Source organism: Pomacea canaliculata, linkage group LG2 (assembly GCF_003073045.1).
Source record: "Pomacea canaliculata isolate SZHN2017 linkage group LG2, ASM307304v1, whole genome shotgun sequence".
Lineage (NCBI taxonomy): Eukaryota > Metazoa > Mollusca > Gastropoda > Architaenioglossa > Ampullariidae > Pomacea > Pomacea canaliculata.
Window position 1 is genome coordinate 1,397,039 of NC_037591.1, and position 19,825 is coordinate 1,416,863.

The following is a 19,825-nucleotide window of genomic DNA, read 5'->3' on the forward strand; positions in this document are numbered from 1 at the left end:
TAACAATAAAACAATAAAAGTTTTACCCTGGCTTCTGTTTTATAAACTGAACTGCCTTTGTATGCTTCAATCACTGTACTACCGATTACCCTTCTTCCTTACTCACCATCCCGACTTCATTTAGCACCTCGTACCCTCCGGCTCTTTATTCCTTGCACTTAACTCTGCTCTGCTGGCCAGCTCGCCTTCACCTACACTGATCTATCTGCTTGGGACACTTCCCTTGCCTCTCCACCAGGCTGCCTTTTGTCATTTCAAGCAGCAGCTTAAAGCTCATCTCTAAAAGACTTCAGTATTTGCAAACAACTCACCTCAACAGTGTCTTGAACTGTGTGGGACCAGCATGCTATACCCATCTCCTAGTGCTAGTTTAAAGAAGACCCTTTATTTTTTTTAGGGTGAGATATCTTCTTGCAAGAGATGCAGCACTGTCAGTTTATATATATATAATGAAATGACTATGCCAGGGATATGCATCATTAATAAAACTGTTCAGAATAAATCCTCTTGACGTCTATATCTGCATAATTTTGTAATGACTGATGGAAATGGTGTAAAAATGTTTCCTGTCATCCCCTGATGAATGAAGCACCAAGGTAAGCTACTGCCAAAACAGCTAAAAAAGGGAGATGATTGTCATGGTATGGAAAAGGTAAAAAAATCTAATCTTCTCCAGTCCCAATACAGTTCAAAAAGCCAAACTAATAAGATTTTATTTGGATAAATCAGTTTCAAGCAATTGTCAGCATAAAATGCACAAAATACACTTTAAAAACATTTAAAAACATTTAAAAACAGATCATAATACAGTTCGGTTTTACTAACCCCATCAGAACCATCAAAATGAATCCTACCAAAACTGTGGAGAAAAACCTGAAGGCAGCATTTCCCAAAAGCATAAAATTATGATCTTTCACAAGTCATCTAATAAATCAATTTACAAACTGATTTATAAAAACCTTCAAGGTTTTTAGTTCTCACTGTGTATATAAATTGTATATGAATAAAATGAACATGCATGCCATGTGACTCTTGCTGAATAAAAAAAACAAACCGTTATCCTCCTCATCCCTAAGTACATATGTACCTTCAAACATCAACTCTTTGCACAGTATACAAAAAGGCATACACAGGCTGGAAGAACATGGTTTTCCCTCTAAAATTACCCTGCATGCTAAGTTAGTGAACTTATGAAGAAGCTATATGGCCATCTGAGTTGTTGCTCCCTAAAGCAGCAAAGGCCAAAAATTACTAGGTGCATCTGGACTTTGCTCCCAATGGTCTGCACTCAGGAGGAGGAAGGTATGCCCATAGCCTGCACACTGTTCTGCTCCCTCTGCTCACGAGCATGCTGCATTTCATACATCATGGAGTAGGTGCTGCTAAGAAGGTCATCTGTCCTGCGCCGCAGGCTGGCTCCATCAACCACAGATGAGGAAAGGGAGATATGCGGATTTGGAAAGCCCAGGGTGGTATCCATGTAATGTTTGCGCCAAGTAGGCAGAGGATCGACTTGAGGCTGTGGGTCTGGTAAGAGAGGCCAATGAAATGAGGCTGCTGCTTGCTCTGCTTCTGCTAACGTCTAAAAAGAAAGAACACTTGACCAATTACATTGATGGAGAACAGACATCATGGATTTGATATTAGAATGAAGTAGTGAGATAATATGTTATCCTGGTGTAAGCATAGAATGGTAAAACAAAAGGAATGTCCTAGTGTCCTATAGGATCTTGAACAGAGATAAAAAACAAATTTTCTTTATTTTGGCTGCATTTACCTGTAATGTCTCGCTAACTCATGAATACGTAATGCAGCATTTATAAGAGCGATTTTTTTAACTTTACTCATGAAAGCACACTACCACGATAGAAAGAAGTCGAAAGAAACTAACCAAGCTGTGTTGGCTATTAGCCCCAGGGGCTGAGTCAGTGAGGGCCACACTTGAGGCTGTGGGCAATGTTGATGGTCTGACTGCACTCCAACCCAGCAGACAGTGCTGTGCAACAAGGCCAACATTTTATACCAGCTTTATGATACATAAGTAGCAGCAGAAAATGTTTCTAAAAATCACATCTTGAAGTTGAAAACCAGGAGCAAAACAAAACTGTTTCAATAGTTAATCATCTGATAAGAATATATGGCAGCCCTCATACAATCAGCCATATAAAAATATATTCAAAGACCTTAATATCATCAGCCTTTTGGCAAATATACTCACATCTAGCAAAGAGCAAGTGTCACTTGAATCAAAACTGCGCCGTCGATGTGGACGTACTTTATAAGGAGACTGCAATGTTGAGCGTGGTATGCTCACCCTAGATCACAAAATTCAGAGACCTAAAACTCAGTAAACAACTTGATATTCCTGGACACACATTTGTCAGCAGGCAACAACTACTTAAAAATCAGTATCTATCCTAATAATTTTAGGGTGTCCATTCTGAATCAAAGCCCCTGTCTAGCTTGCTTTAATTCAGGATCATGAAATCCTTACTTCCAGCTTCTCCTATAGGTTTACCTAATCTATTTTACCTAATCCATGGGTGGGAGCCAGAAATTTTCCTGGGACTGAAGATTTTTCAAGAGCCATGTAGTACTAGAGCATATGCATATAACGTTATATGACACATGGTTGCATACGCGTTTCACGTTTTTCACATACATAACACACATAAGTCATACAATGTCTTTAGTTGTTAACAATGACAAATGTCCAACTTTATTAACCCTAATGGGCAATTATAACTTGGGAAGTGTGTTCTGTTACAAAAGTTTAAAAAAACTGCTAGTTACAATATTAGGTGAGTGGTGCATTATAAGAACGTGCATTCTTACATATAAAACATTCTTAAGGTACACCTATATCACACACCCATGAACATACAACTGACAATTAATCTATAATCTATGGTTGAGCATGTGGGCTGCAGAGGTTGTAAACCATTTCAAGTCCCTATTGTTTTTGCATATAGGCATAGTATGTTTGCCTGCCTGAACTCAATATAACAAATTCTCCTGCTAGGACATGTTCTGGTATGGACAAAATGCTGTAAACTTTTCTGACAATTTGCTGATCATAAAAAGGAATCCAAATTTCTGTGCTTAACACCAATTACCTTAGAAAAATATGGACAGTATGGTTCAAACTGTTCATATCATGGACAGAAAACTGTAAAACCAGCATATGAAGGAAAAAAGTGAAAGACTTTCAATGAATGACTGATAAAAACAGCTCAATGTTGCTGTGCTGACTGAAAAACTATTCAGCTATTGAAGGTACACATGCTGATCATGTTTACATCCCATTTTAGCCTGCAATCAAAAACAGAGCCTACGTACCTGAAGGAGTTAACTGTCTCAACAGGTACACAATAAAACAAAATTTTATTTTCCTAAAGTCTATGCCTATCTCTTCTGTCTTATCTACATTTAATTTTGATAAGGCAAATAAAAACAAGTACAAAATCCAATACCCACCAAAACCTAACACTTTTTTTTTTTTTAAATGCAGTGATTGATGTTTGCATTGGTCTCCCTGACATTCTGGGAGCAGACTTTTCAGGGGTATTTGTCAAAATGTCAATTTGTCCAGTTACTATGTTGGCAGGCTGTGTGGTTTCTGTTGGTCTCTTAGCTGTCTGTGTTGATGGCTCAGTTGCTGGATGAGGTAACTGCTGCTTCTTAGTCGGCTGGAAGCTGATGCAGTCCTCCAACTTCCTTTTTTTGGACAGCATTCTGGCAAACAGTGTCCTGTTTTTTTGTTTTTTTTTTAGCCAGATGAGCCTCTCTTTCCAAATGCACTGTATATGATGCATGTGCAGAAATCACATTTTTTATCATTTGGTCACTGGGAACCATCTGTATGGCTCTCAGTCCTCTGGCCCTTAAATCATACTTAATAAACCCAATGGCTTCAACATTTTTAGGTGTAAGGTTGGTTCTGTCTTTTTCAACAATGTCATCCATAATATTAAAGGTTCCCGCTGCCCGGCATTTTATTCGCTTCCAGTAATCGTTTTCTTTGAGTACGGATCAGTGACTAAACTTATGTCGGGGACGATACGAACATCGCCAGTGAAAAGACAGATAAAGGTGGAAACACTGAAAGGACTTTTAATTGTGAAGTGCAACTTTGACAGCGAAAATTCACGAAATCCTTGTGAAAAAATGTATGACACAATCTTGCAATGACTGAAACTTTACAAGGCGATTCACGGTCCATGAAGTACGGTTTGGGAGCAACAGCCTCGCAAGATGACGAAGGTGCCTGACCATTATTAGCACGATAATTTATAGATAAGGTAGGAATATTTTAATTTAAATTTTAAATACCGGTTTTCTATTTAAAATGGAATCCTGTAGTGGCGTGGACAGATCTGCCGTTGAAAGCATCACTACTCGGCAAAGTCAGAGGAAAGTCCCCCCCCCCCCAACACTATTTATCGGCGATCTTTGTCGGTGACGACACCTTCATCGGCACGTGTCCCGCTTTCGCTCCCGAAACGTCTGGTCACCTTACCCGAGGTCATCTTTATGACTTATTGCTAGCTGTGGTAAACAAGTTGTGACAAAAAAAACTGACGTTCAGAAAACAATTTTAAGTTCTAATTAAGCAAATTATTGAACCCATGTCTTCACGTTAAGCCCGACAATAATAACAAGCAGTTTATTAAGTTATCGTCACCATATTATTTTGCTTTAAGAAAAAGCCGGTACTGTCACAGACGGTGGGAAAGGTTACAAACAATTAAAACACTAAATTCGTGCGTTATTTGGCGAAATTAATCCAGCCTATCTAACTGTATATAAATCAGTGCTTCCGGTATCACATCAATAGGGATGTTGATACATGTACTCCATTACCCAGGCCCGCGCGCATGGTCGGCCCCAGGCCCCGCGTGTTCCTAACGCCGCCTCTGCCTATTACCACTAGCGTATGGTATCGTTCACGATACGAGAAATTTTCGCTTTTTTATTCATAGTCCCTTGTCCTTCGTAATCAGTGAAAATTTTGAATTTTACTTTCCGTCCCAGTTCCGTCCTGAGATTTTTTCTCAGGACGGAAATCCGTCCCCCGGACGGAGAACTCCCATCCCTGCTAATCTACTAATCAATTTGGAAGGGATGTGTTACCTAATTAATGTTGAGTGCATGTCTTAAGAATCTTGGCTGCTTGTTTTCATATACTTTTCCAAAGTCTCAAACACCACGTCCATATATCTAATTGCAAATACTGCTGAATTTAAAAAAAATTATGACTGGTCACATAACTGATCTGTCTTAAATCTTCTCTGCGAACACACCCACTTGACAAGCTAAATTCTGTCTTAAGAAAACTTGGTAATTTCTACCCTTAAAGTCTTGAAACTACCTGACAAATCTGGGATGCTCTTGGGTTGGCTCATCTTCTGTGTGTAATTTCGCTTCAGAAAAAGGTTCCTCTAGGTTTTCACTGGCTGACACTGTGAAGAGACGCTCATTCACGGAATAAGGCAGCACTTCTGGAACAATAAGATCTCATTTAGGCCTGATAACCATAGATCTCAGCTTATTTTTCACACTGGAATAAGAACCACACCAAAAGGCTCCAGGTTCAGCTTGACCAAATAAGAGTATGAGTATTTTACCTATAGAACATTTTCTAACAAATGTTTATCCCAAATGACACATTTAATCTCAGTGTCATTAGACTGTCCTGCTCATCTTTACCTGTACCAGAATGCAACTGATCAATCAAAAAAATGTCAGATTTATGTACATTTTTAAATATTAAAAATTTCAGAAATGATCATATATTTGGGTAGAAAAATAATACAAGCTTGCTTACTGTGTTCGTTCAAAACTTTGCCCACTTCTGGTGACTCTGTCTCTTTCAAAGTAAATGGACCCCTGCACACACACACAAAGCTGACACATTTTAAAATCAGAGTAACCAGTTCCTCACCAATTTGCAGATTCTGCTCTTAAATAAATGTGCAATTCCCAGACCCTCTACAATCCTGCCTGCAAACAAAACACAAAATGTCATTTCTTTTGGCCACATCTAATATGTTTGTTCTTAAAATTCCTCAGAAAGTAACAATGAATATCTCTCCAAACACTCTAGCTCAAAGAGAAACAAACATTTACTGAGAAGTATTATCTAAAGCAGGGATGCCCAACCTATGGCCCGCGGGCCATATCCGGCCCGCGATGCGGTCCTATCCGGCCCGCGAAACTTCTGCCCACAGTACAGGAAATCGGCATGTTAGTAATAAAAAAAAAATCTAAAAAAAACAAAACAAAACAAAAAATAAACCGAAAAAAAAGGAAGAAGAAGTATTTATCCCTACGTAGTGGGGCCTCTCAATCTGTTTTTCGATAGACGAACATTTCGATTCAGTGCTCCGACTTGCCAAATGCTCTACGATGCAACCAGACATTCTGAAGTTGGTTTCGGGAAAACAACTTCAAATACCAAGATCTTTCTCGGCGTATCTCTTGCGTCATGCGGAAGCATCAACACTCGACGTCTGGCAGGTCCCTCCAGCGAGCTCAAGATGTAACCACGAGACGCATTCTGACACATCGGGTTTATGGCGAGAGCTAACTCGACCTCTGTTTCAATCTCGTCGACACTCGTTGGTCCACCGGCAAACTACTGAAAGCGGACTAACTAGTATGCTCGTAGAGCCTCTGCCCACCCAACGGATAGCATCATGGTCCTCTCTATGTACTAATCTTCTGTCGTGGGCTTCTGCCCGTGATGAACAAATGTTTCTTTTTGTTCAGCAGTGCTTTTAGGCCCTTGGTCACCCAAGGTTTGTTGTTAGGATAAACATACACTGCCTTGATGGACTGGTGCAATCAACACTATTTTACTCCTCACTTTTACTCCTAACTGTTTGTTAAATGTCTGTATGGGTATGTGAGCAAAGACAAATTTCTGTCCTCCTGGGCAGACAATAAAGTCTGTTTTGATTTTGATTTGATTTGATTTTGATACCCCACTAATTACTACATAATTAATGGTAAGTACAACTTTTTTCTTATAAAAATGCTCTATTTTTTTCTTTTTTGTATTTTTGCGGTGAAGCGGCCCGTGACTCGCATGTCGGAAATGTATATGGCCCCCAGGCCGAAAAAGGTTGGGCATCACTGCTCTAAAGCATACTTATTAGATAAGATCTTCATTAATAGGTGTATGCTACACAACTGAAATAAATGAGATGCTACTCACTCCATGTAAAAATCATTGCAACATTCATCACGATTACATCGACGAAACTCTCGAAGCTCCTGAAAGTAGGATTCAGACTGGTCTACAAGTCCCTGGTCATTATCAATCAATGCTGCAATCCAGTCATAGCCTAACAACCGTCTTTCATGACTTTGGCCATGGAATAAACTATCACCAGAGGCACTTGACGAAAAATTGGCTCCTTGAAGCTGAAATATTACAAACTATGGTTACATGGAATAATACAACCACAAAATAATAAAAGTACAAATTACTTAAACAGGCTATAACCATGGTAAATGTGCCTTTACCATTTTTATGAGAATGTGGGATTGTTCTTCTGATAAATTTACAAACACATGTAAAACAATGCACACAATCTTTCTCTCATACACAAACTTCTCTGCCTCTCCCTCCTCCCTCTCTGATGTACACATCACACGTGCACATGCAGGATGGAGGATGCAGACACACTTGCATAAGTGCAATGCACCTGCTCATGACAGCATGCACACATTTAATACTTAAATTTATAACAGCTCATTAAGTTCCATAAGTGATCTAAAAATTAAAAAAAAAATTCACAGCAGTCTAACAGATTTTTAAAAAAATGTATACATACTCTTTTATTAAGGCTACTGTAAGGTTGTGTTGAGTTCAGTAAAGATTTGGGCTTTACAGTTGTCTCTCTGATAAAATTGTTCATTTGGCGATTATTTCCATCGCTGCCCAGATGTTTCCTGTACCATTTACTAGAGTCTTCTGAGTGCAGTGTTTCTGTATGTTCCTTTTCCAAGACAGCCTTGACCATGGTTTCATCCTTCTCTACATCATTTGAGTAGCTGAAGTTAAGTCCTCGAGGTTTTTTCTCTGTATCCTGCCATTCTGAATCATACAATTGTGAGTCTACCTGAATATTCTTATCAATGATATGGCGACGACATATAGTTGTAGGTGTTGCTGGTATAGTGCCAGGGGTAGGCACCAGTGTACTTTTTTCAGAATTACTTCCCACCTTGGTATTATTGCCCTCAAGACACTCGGCTTGTCTTATTGTTGATGCAATATTAGTAAAAGGTCTCTGTTGACTTTTTATGTGGGAGCTTCCCATGTCTTCTGTGCTCTTCCCTGGAAAATTGTCAGCTTCATCAGGCTGAAAGCAAGGAGCTTGAGCCTCATTAGCTTGCCTCGTTTTCTTTGTGCTGACACTGCATACATCCAGCGCTCCTTGTACCAGCCTGGATTTTTTCTCTTGTCTCTCTTTACACCCTGAGTCTCCTCCCTGTATCTCGTCAAGCTGCCACTGCTCAGACATAGGCATTTTGACAGTCGTCATTTGGGTCATGCTGTTCTCAGTAGCCTGTTTCATTATGCTCTTCAGTTTCCTCCGGGCATATGCAGGCTTTGGATCAGTTTGAACAGACTGCAGGTTATTATTGTTAAGATTTTCAGGGCATCCATCACTTCTCAGGTTCTGCAAAATTGTTTTCTGATTTATCCATAGCTTCTCAAGCAATTCCTGACACTTTCTCTGTAGATCTGGCGAAGACATACTGTAACTCTGCAAATAAAAGAAGAAATCTTGTGGTATTCCTAAAGGTTTAAAATAGAGATTTAATATCAGTAATATAGTTCTTAAAGGCAAATAAAAGAAGCAAAAGTCTGAAAAGAGCTCTAATTCTGCTTGAAGTCAGACAGATGCCATTATAAACAATGATAAACATATTAAGCAATGTCTAACAATTATAATGGAAGGATTCTCAAGTATCTAATATTAAAGCATAGTTTTCATACCTCTTTGTTGAGCATGTTGCCAATCAAATACACAGATCTTATGATGTGAACAATTACACACCATACACAAAATGTAGGTGATGATACTGGACTTCCAAGGCTCAAGAATTAAACAGAGGTACGAGAAATCCCGCAGAAAGAAGATACTGGGCTGTTAAAAAAACACCAAGAGTATTACCAAACTAATGAACATGAAAAGGGCCTTAAATTGCCAAAGCTTTAGCTTTGTATGATAACAAGACAGAATTAACTAATGTCTTACGATCAGTATAACCAAAAGTGCTGCTGTGGCGGGGAAGGATACTTTCCCTAGCTCGTCAGCTAAAAACTACAGAAAACCTGAATGATCTTTCGACACTCATGCAACACATTTATTTCATCTCTTAAAAAAGAAAAATGACCCACACCCCACGCACACAAAATTTGAGGTATCACTAATCTAGGACGTTCGCTTACTGCTTCCTCAAATATCGTGGGTTCTGTTTAAACATGTTCAAGCGAACGCCTTCACTTTTCCAAAATTAAAATCTATGATAAGACATTTTTGGCCACATCAATTCGGTCTACAATACCTAAAGTGTAAAGTTTTTGAAACACCAGCAGATTCAATTTATGTGAACAGATGAAGACAAAAGCACTTAGGAATTCGCATGTAAGAATTGGCGATTCCACCTTGTTTCAACCGCCATGTTGTGAGCGTGTTGTCATCACGTGATCTGTAGTGAGTTCTCTTCCTTGAACGATTGTTATTTCCCCTGCCCACCCGACCATAGTTATCACAGTTCTTTATTTTCAGTTCGTCTTAAAATTCTTTTGTATGCGCCAGAAGCAATGTAATCGCTGGTTTTTAGAGTTGCGTTGTTTGCGTGGTATTTTGATTATAAAGTACATACTGCACTGTAAAGATTTATATATGCGAGTACGTGACAGCACTCAAGGTTTGCAGCTGCATATAGGTTTGCTGTCCTTGATGCCTCTTGATAATGACGATTGCGCTTCCTTTGATCGTCATCTCCATCTTTCAGTTATATGCATTTCCTGAAGCAACAATTAAGTTAACCACACTCTGAAAGGTCCCAATTGTAAACAAGTCTACGAGTCCGTAACTATTTCACGATGGGGACGTGGTCCGAACACGAACTTAATTGAAGTGAAAAGTGTTCTTTATAACCGTGCAGAACCTATAGCACGAACTTATATTAAATACACATCCATGCCTATAGTCAGGGGAAGATGGGAATGCGCTGTGGCCTCTTTCCTCGGTGAAGGCAGCCTGTTTTTATCACATGGGTATCTTAATCAGGGGTAATTGTAATTACGTAATAAGAAACATGTTCAAGAATAAACAGATTTTATAGTTTCATCTAGACTCAGTATAATTATAAAATAAGTAAACTCATGTAGTTTGTGATTAACTATATTGCTATTAACTATATAAACACCAATTCTCAAACGTGTGGTCAAGGTTTTTGAGGGGTCTGAAAACTTGCTTGTACAATTATTGGCATGACAGATCGACAGGAGCTCGACTATTTCTCCTCCATTGTTATGTTAATAAATCAAATGTGTATATGCAGCCCTTGACGGATATATATATGTCCGTGTGTGTGTATATATAGCCACTATAGCCAACTGGTTATTATAATTTGCTTTTTTTTTCCTCGTCACCTATACCCGAATAACGGTATGAAGTACAAAAGAGACGCGTTGTGGTGATATATATATATCTGCATCTACTATAAATATATATACTCTTCTTTTGCATATGTGTATAATTAACAAAACTTTTCACCTCGCTCGATCATAATTAAATATGCTGTCAACAGTCAGCATTAATTACTACTACTGTTGGATGGGGTGCACAGACCCCAAAATAGCCATGCAGTATCAAAGATGATACCCTTTTAACGTCATCTACCATCTGTATTTATATGAAAGGGAGATCAATATGCATTGTATAATGAGCTGAAAATGGATGCTTTTGGAAACTATGGAACTATATAATCACGAACTATATAAGAGCACTAATTAAAGCAAAAGGTCTTCGACACCATAACGCCATCAGGACACTCACGACCAGGGACAATTTGATATTGTGAGATCAGTTTATGTTCAGACCCGTACTAACGGTACGTGCACCGCACGCGCGGCTAATTTGCTGTCATTGCATGGCTGCAATCGTCAGGCAGAAAAAGTTCATTAAAGTCCTCGTGGCTTTCAAAAGAGAATTGTTTGGGTCTCAGGTAGACGCATGCGGAATGCGCTCCCCGCCCCCTGTCTCAATGTTACTATTATGGGATGTATTACTGACTATTATGGGATGTTTCCACGGACTATTATGGGATATAGGATTTTGCGTCTGACGTCACTGCGCATGATTAGGTGGAAGTCGTGTAGTTTTGTCTATTGAGCTGTCTACAAGAATCTTATCTTTTTCATAGTCTTTTGTACTTGCTGGGTGACACTGGTTGATATTTTGCAGTCGGTCGCCATTGTTATCTTCTGAATTGACCAAAATGTCAAGCAGAAGAGGCGAAGAAGACGAGGATGAAAGCATAGATCTCGAGGAAGCCGACGAAGGTAAAATTAGTGAGACAGTGCTAATTTCTAATTATTCATACACTTTGACCAAGTTATCTTGTTCTCTTTTCAAACTTCATGTGTACAGGGTGATTGTTTAATACTTTAAATATTTCTTTGTTTTCGCTGTTAGCGAGAAGGCCTGTGTGAATAGAAATTTTTCGTCAAATACACGCGCCGACCTTCTCCTCGGAATCCCCGGCTTTACGTCTTTGTTCATTTGCATGTTGTAGTCGTAAATAGCAACATATCCCAGGAAAGCGGGGGATTTTCCCATCGGAATCCTTACAGTTGTAACATATTTTGATTTTTCTGACGTCGTAAAAGATATACAGAGCATATACTGTCTTTTTCGGCCGAAATTTTCACTATTTTGACAGACGGTGGCAGTGTAGATAAATATCGGGATAGTTATCGACAAGTGTGTGCGCATGGCAGGAAGTGTTTGCTGGGTCACAGCTATCCATATGTGACCTACTTTCTATTTACTGTGATTGATACTCGCTGGCAATTAAATAATGATTTCGTACACAATTTTCTTACGTTTCATACATAACTTTGATTTATCTTTTCATTTTTGCAAATTTATCAGCACATGCAAACCTGTTGCCATAGTTCACAGACTGAAGCAGGCTCAGAGATTTCAGTATTGCCCTAGTTGCACTTAAATACAGGCAGTGGATAGGAAAGCGACATAAAAAGATGATTTTAATCTTTAGCAGATCGTGTTCCCGTTAGATGATTGTTAATACTAAGTGAATACCAAACATGTACATGAAAAGGAAAAGCTCGTTCAGTTTTCATAGTTGGCACACTATATACTGACTTCTCACAAGAAAAAATGAATTTGTTGATTTGCCAAATGTCATGACAGTAGGAATTTTACTTGCTGATGTCCGCCACTTTCTCAATAAATATGAATCACATGTCACTATTCACACTATTATTTTATATGCCCCCAAAAATTCATTCTTTCCACATAAACTTTCTTCCTTCTCATATTCTATAGATTACCAACACATTACAGATTCATCATAGATACCAAATCACACATGCAAGCAGGCATATATATATATCCACACACTTGCACTACACATGAACCCTGCAGACTACAACTTGTAGTACAAGGAGACACATTTAACTGTTAGTCCTAACATGAGCCATGGCAGAGTTCAGGTAGGTCACTGCTTCGGCAAAGAAACTTCCTCAGCCACAAAATTGTAGCCTGGACACTTCTATAGCTGACCCCAGAGGGCATGAGACAGAATAGGCCGTTGGCCGGATGGGATGCAGCAGTCACAGTATTGCATGCTTTGCCCAGACTGCACTGGGCATAGATAGTGCCTTATACAGGGGGCAGGTCACAGCCAGTAGTCCTGCACCATCCGGTCAAGTTGGAATTTGTGTGTTGGACTTAGGACTGGGTGGTGCTGCCATGCTGATATTCTCAATCATCACTAAACTGGGCCAAAATGTCCCTTCTTAGAATTTTTTGACTAGCGCAGAAAGCAAAGTTGTACTTTCATTTGAGCAATATTTATGTTAAACTTGTACTATGATCATTAACTGTCTGCCCTCCTCCAGTCCTAAACCTTTGATGTTGACCTCTGCAGTAATTAGATCAGTGATAAAATTTTCATTTGGGATATTTCTTATTAGTCTAGAATATTTGATTACAGTTGCAGAGAAAGGTTTACTAAATATATTTATTTGAAAATTGGAAGGGTATTGAAAAGCTATAGGGCATGATGCGGGATGCACATTATTAGTGCTCATGTTTTGTGTTTGTAAATAATGGCTGTGGGTCTGTTGGTTTTAAGGACACTGAAGTGTATACAAATACAGTCTGACTACCAGTTGATGTTGGTTAGTGACAGCATAAGAAAGGTCATTGTCACAGTCACAGGTTGACAGTATACAACAATTTTGAGTGTTGTTTAGATCAACATTTCATAATACAGTCGGACCTTGATAAATCGACCTTCCCTAAGTCGAAAACCTCCCTATATCAAATTAATTGTTAGTTCCCAGCCAAATACCTGCACCTATTACGCCATTGTCCCTAACTCGAAAACTCCGTAAGTCAAATTTTTTTTCGGGTCCCTTCGAGTTCGACTTATCGAGGTTCGATTGTAACCTTATACATTTTCTGATATCTTTTGAAAAAAAATATTCCGCTTCTTATTCTAATGGTTTAATATTTTGTAATGTAAACCCTTTTTAGTTTTTCTTGCATTTATTTCTTTTTTACAAATGAAAAAGCATACATTAAAGTGCAACCTGAAACATTGAAAAAAAAACCCACCGGGTCTTTCAGACACCCTCTCTGATGACTGTCATCGCACTCAGGAGATGACACCTTCAATGCGTGTGGCTGTGCTAGCCTCGGCTTCACAGCGTAAGTTAATGATGATATTTCTTGATCATCATTGCCGTCTGCAGCGGTGTGTGTCTACTGTACTCTTTCAGTGCCACTAATTGCAAAGGTCGACTGAAGCCTGAATTGAAATAGTTTTATTTATGTTTTTTATATTGTATAAAGTATTATCATAATTTGTTTTGTTTTGCTGTATTTGCGGATCAGGAGTGTTTCTTTGCAGGATCTTTGTTCTCAGCTTTAAATCATTAAGTGTTTGCTTCTTCAGCTTTGTGAGTGGACAGGATCATGTATGAACTTAAGAATGTGATTATAGTACATCGTTAAGACTGAGACAGAAAAAAAAAACCCCCATCATTTCGAGTGTGATAGGTACTCACTGCCAACCCATTTTTTTATTTTGGTGCTCACGAGTGTTGGAAGATGGAGCCGTTTAAAACTAACGGAGCCTTGTGGTGCTGAAAGAGTCTGTAGATAAGGACTAGAGTAATCTGTGTGATGCCTCTGTCCTTGTAGAGCTTTTAGTAGAATTGCTGCATGCTTTGTGTGTGCTTTGGCCACAGCATTGCTCAATTTGAATGTCACAGAGTTGTTTCTTGGTCATGATTGTTGATCAGCTCTCATTCGTTGTATGTCCTTTCACTGCATACCATGGAAGCTATTGCTCTTTTCACATTTGTTGTTAAACATTTAATGGTTAATCTGAGGCATACAAAGTACAAGAAGCCCTGATAATTTCAATTGATATTAAAAATAAGGTATACCTTTTCCAGGAAAGCGGTTGGTAGAGATGAATGCTTCTTATTATTAAGATAATGACCACAGAACAATAGAAACAGGATGAAGAAAGAGAAGGTCATCAGTGTCAGTTTTCTTATGAGAGTAGGAATGATTTTGCATTGAGACTGAATTTTGTTTTGTCATAAAATTCTACTATTTTGTTCACCTCTCCCCAACTTAGACCTCAAAATAAAAAAGAAAAGAAAATTCCACAAAGTATGTTTGGGTCTTATTGTTGCAACTTTTTCATAGTGAGGAAAAAAATTTAGTTCCCACAGTAAAGCTGAAGTTCGCTCAGTTACTTTTCTGCTTGTTCTTCTTTATTTTTGGGACATTTGTTTTTCTCAGTTATTGAACTGCAGTCAGTCAGAAATGTTCTTAAAGTGTCTGGTGCTTTTCATCCATTTAGAGATGGTCTGATTCAAACTTTATGAACTTACTGGTCTTGCTGTGTTAAAATAGGGCGAAGTTTAAAATCCTGCATACTTATTCTTCTTCTTGGAGATGCACCACCCATTATGCAAGATAGATCAGTCATAGCGAAAGCCTGCATTTTCCTGATGTCATCATATAAGTGAGTCAGAAATTAGGAAGAAATTTTATATCAGTGATCAAAATGTAACCAAGTCAAAAAATGCATGTTAGTTTCTATGTGTATTCATCAAAAAAACATGTATAGCTTTGGTATTACATACTGCTTTCTTTTTTAGCAGCAGGGGCGGGCAAAGGTAAGTGATCCATGCCTCTCGTAAATGTTGCCGACAATGGACTGTGTGAAGTATGGCTGGAGTATAGGAATGCTCCCTTAATTTACTTTAATAGAGATCACAGTCTTTGTACTTATCCTTGGTTTGACTGCTTGCTTGCAGGCAGTCTGGTGTGATAAACATAGTGTATGAATACTGTTTTATAAGGTGAATTGTATACATTCAACATATTAATTTGCAAATTTGACAGGTTGGATATGATTTAGTATTTAGTCTGATCTTAAAAACATTAGAATTACATTCTGTATTGCACACATGCACACTGATATACGACACCATTAGTTGTGACCTCAGGGGAAATAAAAATAAGCATTTTTTTTTTTACTTGTTTGAATCGTTGATTGGGGGTCTACTAGATCATCATTGATAGGTGAGTGCTTGCAATTTACCATTTTTTGCCCTCTTACTTTAAAGCTGTCAGCATCTGACATGGAGTGTACTGTATACACAAGTCGGTAGCCCACTAGCATTACAATTTATATAAAACCACCTTTTATAAAGCCTACATCTTTAAGACTAACAGGTATATTTTGTACTTAGTGCATTGAGCACTGAGTCTTAATATGTTGCACAGTTGTTTTCACTTGTAGCGGGCCCTAACTTGAGTGCAAGGTTTGTTGGAGTGGCAGCACAAGAGTCATAGGTTTACCTTTGCAGGGTTTTTATTTCCTGAAATCAAAGTATTTTCTTACAATGTTAATTGAAAAACCAGAACTAAAGATAAAACTGGAGTATGAACTCAAAGACGATCGTCATAGATTGGATCATGAGAAGAACAACCTCTAACAGCAGCACGGGCGTACAGTGGACCTTCACCATTCAACTTGAGGATATTGACTTTGCTGCGGATGACATCAACCTTTTGTCCCACAAGCAGCAACATGCACAGACAAAGCTCACTCATCTCTCAGAAGAAGCATCGATGACTGGCCTGACTATCAACATCAAGAAGACGAAGGTAATGCAGATCAATGACAAACAAGAAACCCCACTCCAACTACATGGGGAATGTATTACAGAGACTGACGGCTTCACCTACCTTGGCAGCATAGTTAGCAAAGATGGAGGTGCAGATGAAGATGTAAGAAGCCAAATAAAGCCAGACTTCCATATCCTGCCTGTCTGGAATTCCAAGGCTTTATACACACCAAGATCCGCATCTTCAACGCAAACGTAAAGTCAGTTCTTCTGTATGGATCTGAGACATGGCATGTGACAAACACTATCACCAAGAAGATTCAGACATTTGTCAACAGATGTCTGCGCCACATCCTCAACATCAGATGGCCCAAGAAGATCTCCAATACAGACCTGTGGGAGAGAACCAATCGAAAACCAGCCAGCCAAGACATCAGGAAGCATAAGTGGGGCTGGACCATTCACACCCTGCGAAAGCTGGCTGACAATTTAGCGAGACAAGCTCTGGGCTGAAACTCACAGGTACGGTGCAGGGTTGGGAGACCTAGACAGACATGAGTCCACAGCGAGGCTGAGGCAGCTGGCGACATTGAACTGGAAAGGGACGCTCAGAACCGGATCCAATGGCATGATGTAGCTGCAGCCCTATGCTCCACTGGGGGCACAAAGGAATAAAAAGAAGAACTAAAAGATGAAAAAACAACAGTTGTTTGCCTTGCAATTAGAGCAATATAAAAACATTTCAGTACCCCAAAATAGTGGACATGTAGTACATGATACAGTCAAATAACAGGGTCTCCCCTCATAATCTTAGGACATCCAGTAGGGATCCCTAAGAATTAAACTCAGTAAATTGTCAGCTTTTCCTGAACACAGCTGTCTTAAACTTAAACGGCAATTCCTTCCATATATGGGCATCTCCAAAAACGCAATATATCAATCTTGTTATATAAAACGCCTAATCTCTGTTCAAAAAATGGGGAAATCTCATAGACTTAAATGCATTTTTCCTTTTGTGAAGCAACATGAATTCTATTCACTCTTAGCATCGGCATCTCCCCTAATGATCCTGCCACAAAATGCTGTATGAGTAGTTGTCAGATGCTACAAGAAAATGTGATACACATCGACACTGAATATAATTCCTAATACTTTTTCGGCCACAGGTATCACACTGACAAAATGAATGCTGGTAATCCCTTACAGTCTCTCATTCAGACTTTCTATTTTCCCGACAATTTTTGCCCTACAAATATGCTACGTGAGAAGAATATTCCATCTCCTCATACAGAAAATCTACAATCATTCTACATATAACAATCTTAAAACACACAAGTGCAACACCCTGTCACATCACAGCCTTAAATGTTTGAGAGATTTGAAAAAAAAGAATATTTGAATTAGCACAAACTTTCGAGGGCTGGCGATCGACCCTACTGGTTCATGTCTCACAGTTAAAAAGGAGCCTATGTTGGACCAGAAGAATAAATGCTCATTCCGACCAAAGTCTTTGCAAGAATCTTCCAATCAAATAAAATTGTGTAAATACACATGACTGATTAACAAAATAAAGTTGTTTCCATACCTTCAAATGTCATGGAGATTACACATTGCAAAAGATCGTATCAGTGGCATGTGATTGTCATTTGCTAAAGTAAATCAACTATAAGCACTTTTAAAGCTGTTAGTGTAAGATGTCTTGGTTTGCCATAAATGTCAAATCATATTTTGACTAGCAGCAGCTTGAACTGCAAGTGCAGTACATAGTCAAAACTCAGTCACCAGCATGTAGATTATTTAATAATATATTTGAAGAGTTTGGGTTATTGGACTATTGCAGTATTAGAATGAAGCTTTAAATTATGTTGTGAAAATGTTCACACTGTGAGAATTGTGAATGTATACATATGCATATATACACTGTGTGTGTACACTATTTGGCATGTTTATTTCTAGTTTGTCAAGTTGGTGCTGTTTTTTCCTAACAAATTTCAAGGCAGTTAACTGCATATTAATATCATCATGCATAAATATTCTTTTTTAAAAAAAGCACAGAAAAAGGAATAAAAGAAGTGGGGCAGAAAAAGTAGTCTTGTATGTATATTCACCAGCTCACCTACAGGAAGCACAGCTTTGTCATGTATGGCAGCAGTGTTTATTGGTGTAATCATCTACTGAAGGTGGCAAGTCTATGATCAGTTTTTGTGATGAAGCTAAATTGAAAGCTGAGTTGGGTTTTTTGTGTGTGGATGGGGCTTTATGATTGCTCTTGCAAACCTGTTGCTACTCTAGATACTATCTTGCAAGTCTATTGGTATATGTTAACTGTATGACAACCAGTGGCCACATTGTCAGCCCTGCTTCTCTGATGAACATTTGGGAGTATGTGCCAATTTCTTTCAAATACCTGCTGTTATAGCAAGACATGGTTGAGTAAGTGAAATGTGGGGAGCACATCATGACTTCTTGTCTTCCTTGTTGGTCGTACCCAGGGCTTCTGCTAAGTCTAAATTCTTTGGACCCCTTCTTCAGATTTCTAAGGGGTCCCAGGCTAACTCTTAGGGGTCCCTTTACACTGTGAAAAAAACCACAACACCAACAAATCAACAGGCACACAAAGCACTGTAATGTCTAGTTAGAAACGGAGAGATTTCTGTGCCATGAAGCCTGTGCAAGCATCTGTGATGAGCTTATGCTCACTGTACTTGAAGTGCTCACTTTCTTTCCGTTTCTGAGACAATGATTTAATGGAACCATGAACGTAGCTCCCCTATACATGTCCATGATGGAACTCTTCCCGGTAAGGGAAAAAACTCAGAGCAAGGGAAGTTACTCTCACCTTGTAGCAGACGACAACAATAGATTGGGCTACGATGTCAGACACTACAGTTACCCATTTTGTATCTGTTGTTCGCCCAAATTTGAAGGGGTCCCCTAGGACCCCATTGACGAAAATTGAAGGGGTCCTCCGAACTTTTAATGTGTTCTGTACGCAATTTTTTGCGTAAGCAGAAGCCCTGGTCGTACCATTATTTGGCTCCATTGGGTGCTCACATCAGTCTCATCATAATGTATGCCTGTTTGGTTAGTTTGGTTGGCTATTGCCATATCTTATTTCCTTTGTGTTTTTTTCATATTATTTACTGTGGGAGGTTTTTTTGGTATGCAAGTTTTCCAGGTGCAGATATTTTCAAAAAGGTTTATTTGGTTCAAGTTACTGATTCCTCAAATGTGAGCAGATTCATTGCCTTCACGAAAACATGAATCTTAACACATGGAGATTCTCACTTGTGATGCTGCTGTCAAAATCAAGAGCTACTTTAAACCTGACTAATTAACACATATCCCTATTTCTCATAATGGCTTTTGCATCACTGCATTTGAATGCTG

At 38.9% G+C, this 19,825-nt stretch overlaps 2 protein-coding genes across 7 annotated transcripts in view; one reads left to right on the forward strand and one right to left on the reverse strand.

Moving 5' to 3' along the window:
* Positions 1-696: 696 nt before the first annotated feature.
* On the reverse strand, positions 697-9,730 carry LOC112557738. Of its 2 annotated transcripts, none has more exons than XM_025227746.1 (9): positions 9,586-9,730; positions 9,014-9,164; positions 7,842-8,780; positions 7,220-7,428; positions 5,828-5,889; positions 5,372-5,501; positions 2,219-2,315; positions 1,892-1,996; positions 697-1,582 (listed from the first exon to the last, which is right to left on the reverse strand). In XM_025227746.1, the coding sequence occupies exons 2-9, from the start codon at positions 9,026-9,028 to the stop codon at positions 1,289-1,291; spliced, it is 1,851 nt and encodes a 616-aa protein (XP_025083531.1). In that variant the 5' UTR covers positions 9,029-9,164; positions 9,586-9,730; the 3' UTR covers positions 697-1,288. The 2 variants fall into 2 exon arrangements, with proteins under 2 accessions (XP_025083531.1, XP_025083532.1); XM_025227747.1 differs by having other exon boundaries at positions 9,686-9,729.
* A 1,633-nt stretch (positions 9,731-11,363) lies between these two features.
* The window catches only part of LOC112556631 (chromodomain-helicase-DNA-binding protein 5-like), a 30,409-nt gene continuing 21,947 nt past the window's right edge, over positions 11,364-19,825 (forward strand). For all 5 annotated transcript variants that reach the window (XM_025225799.1, XM_025225801.1, XM_025225803.1 and 2 more), the window contains exon 1: positions 11,364-11,593. In XM_025225799.1, the coding sequence (XP_025081584.1) occupies positions 11,530-11,593 (64 nt within the window). In that variant the 5' untranslated portion in view covers positions 11,364-11,529. The remainder of the gene's footprint in view (positions 11,594-19,825) is intronic.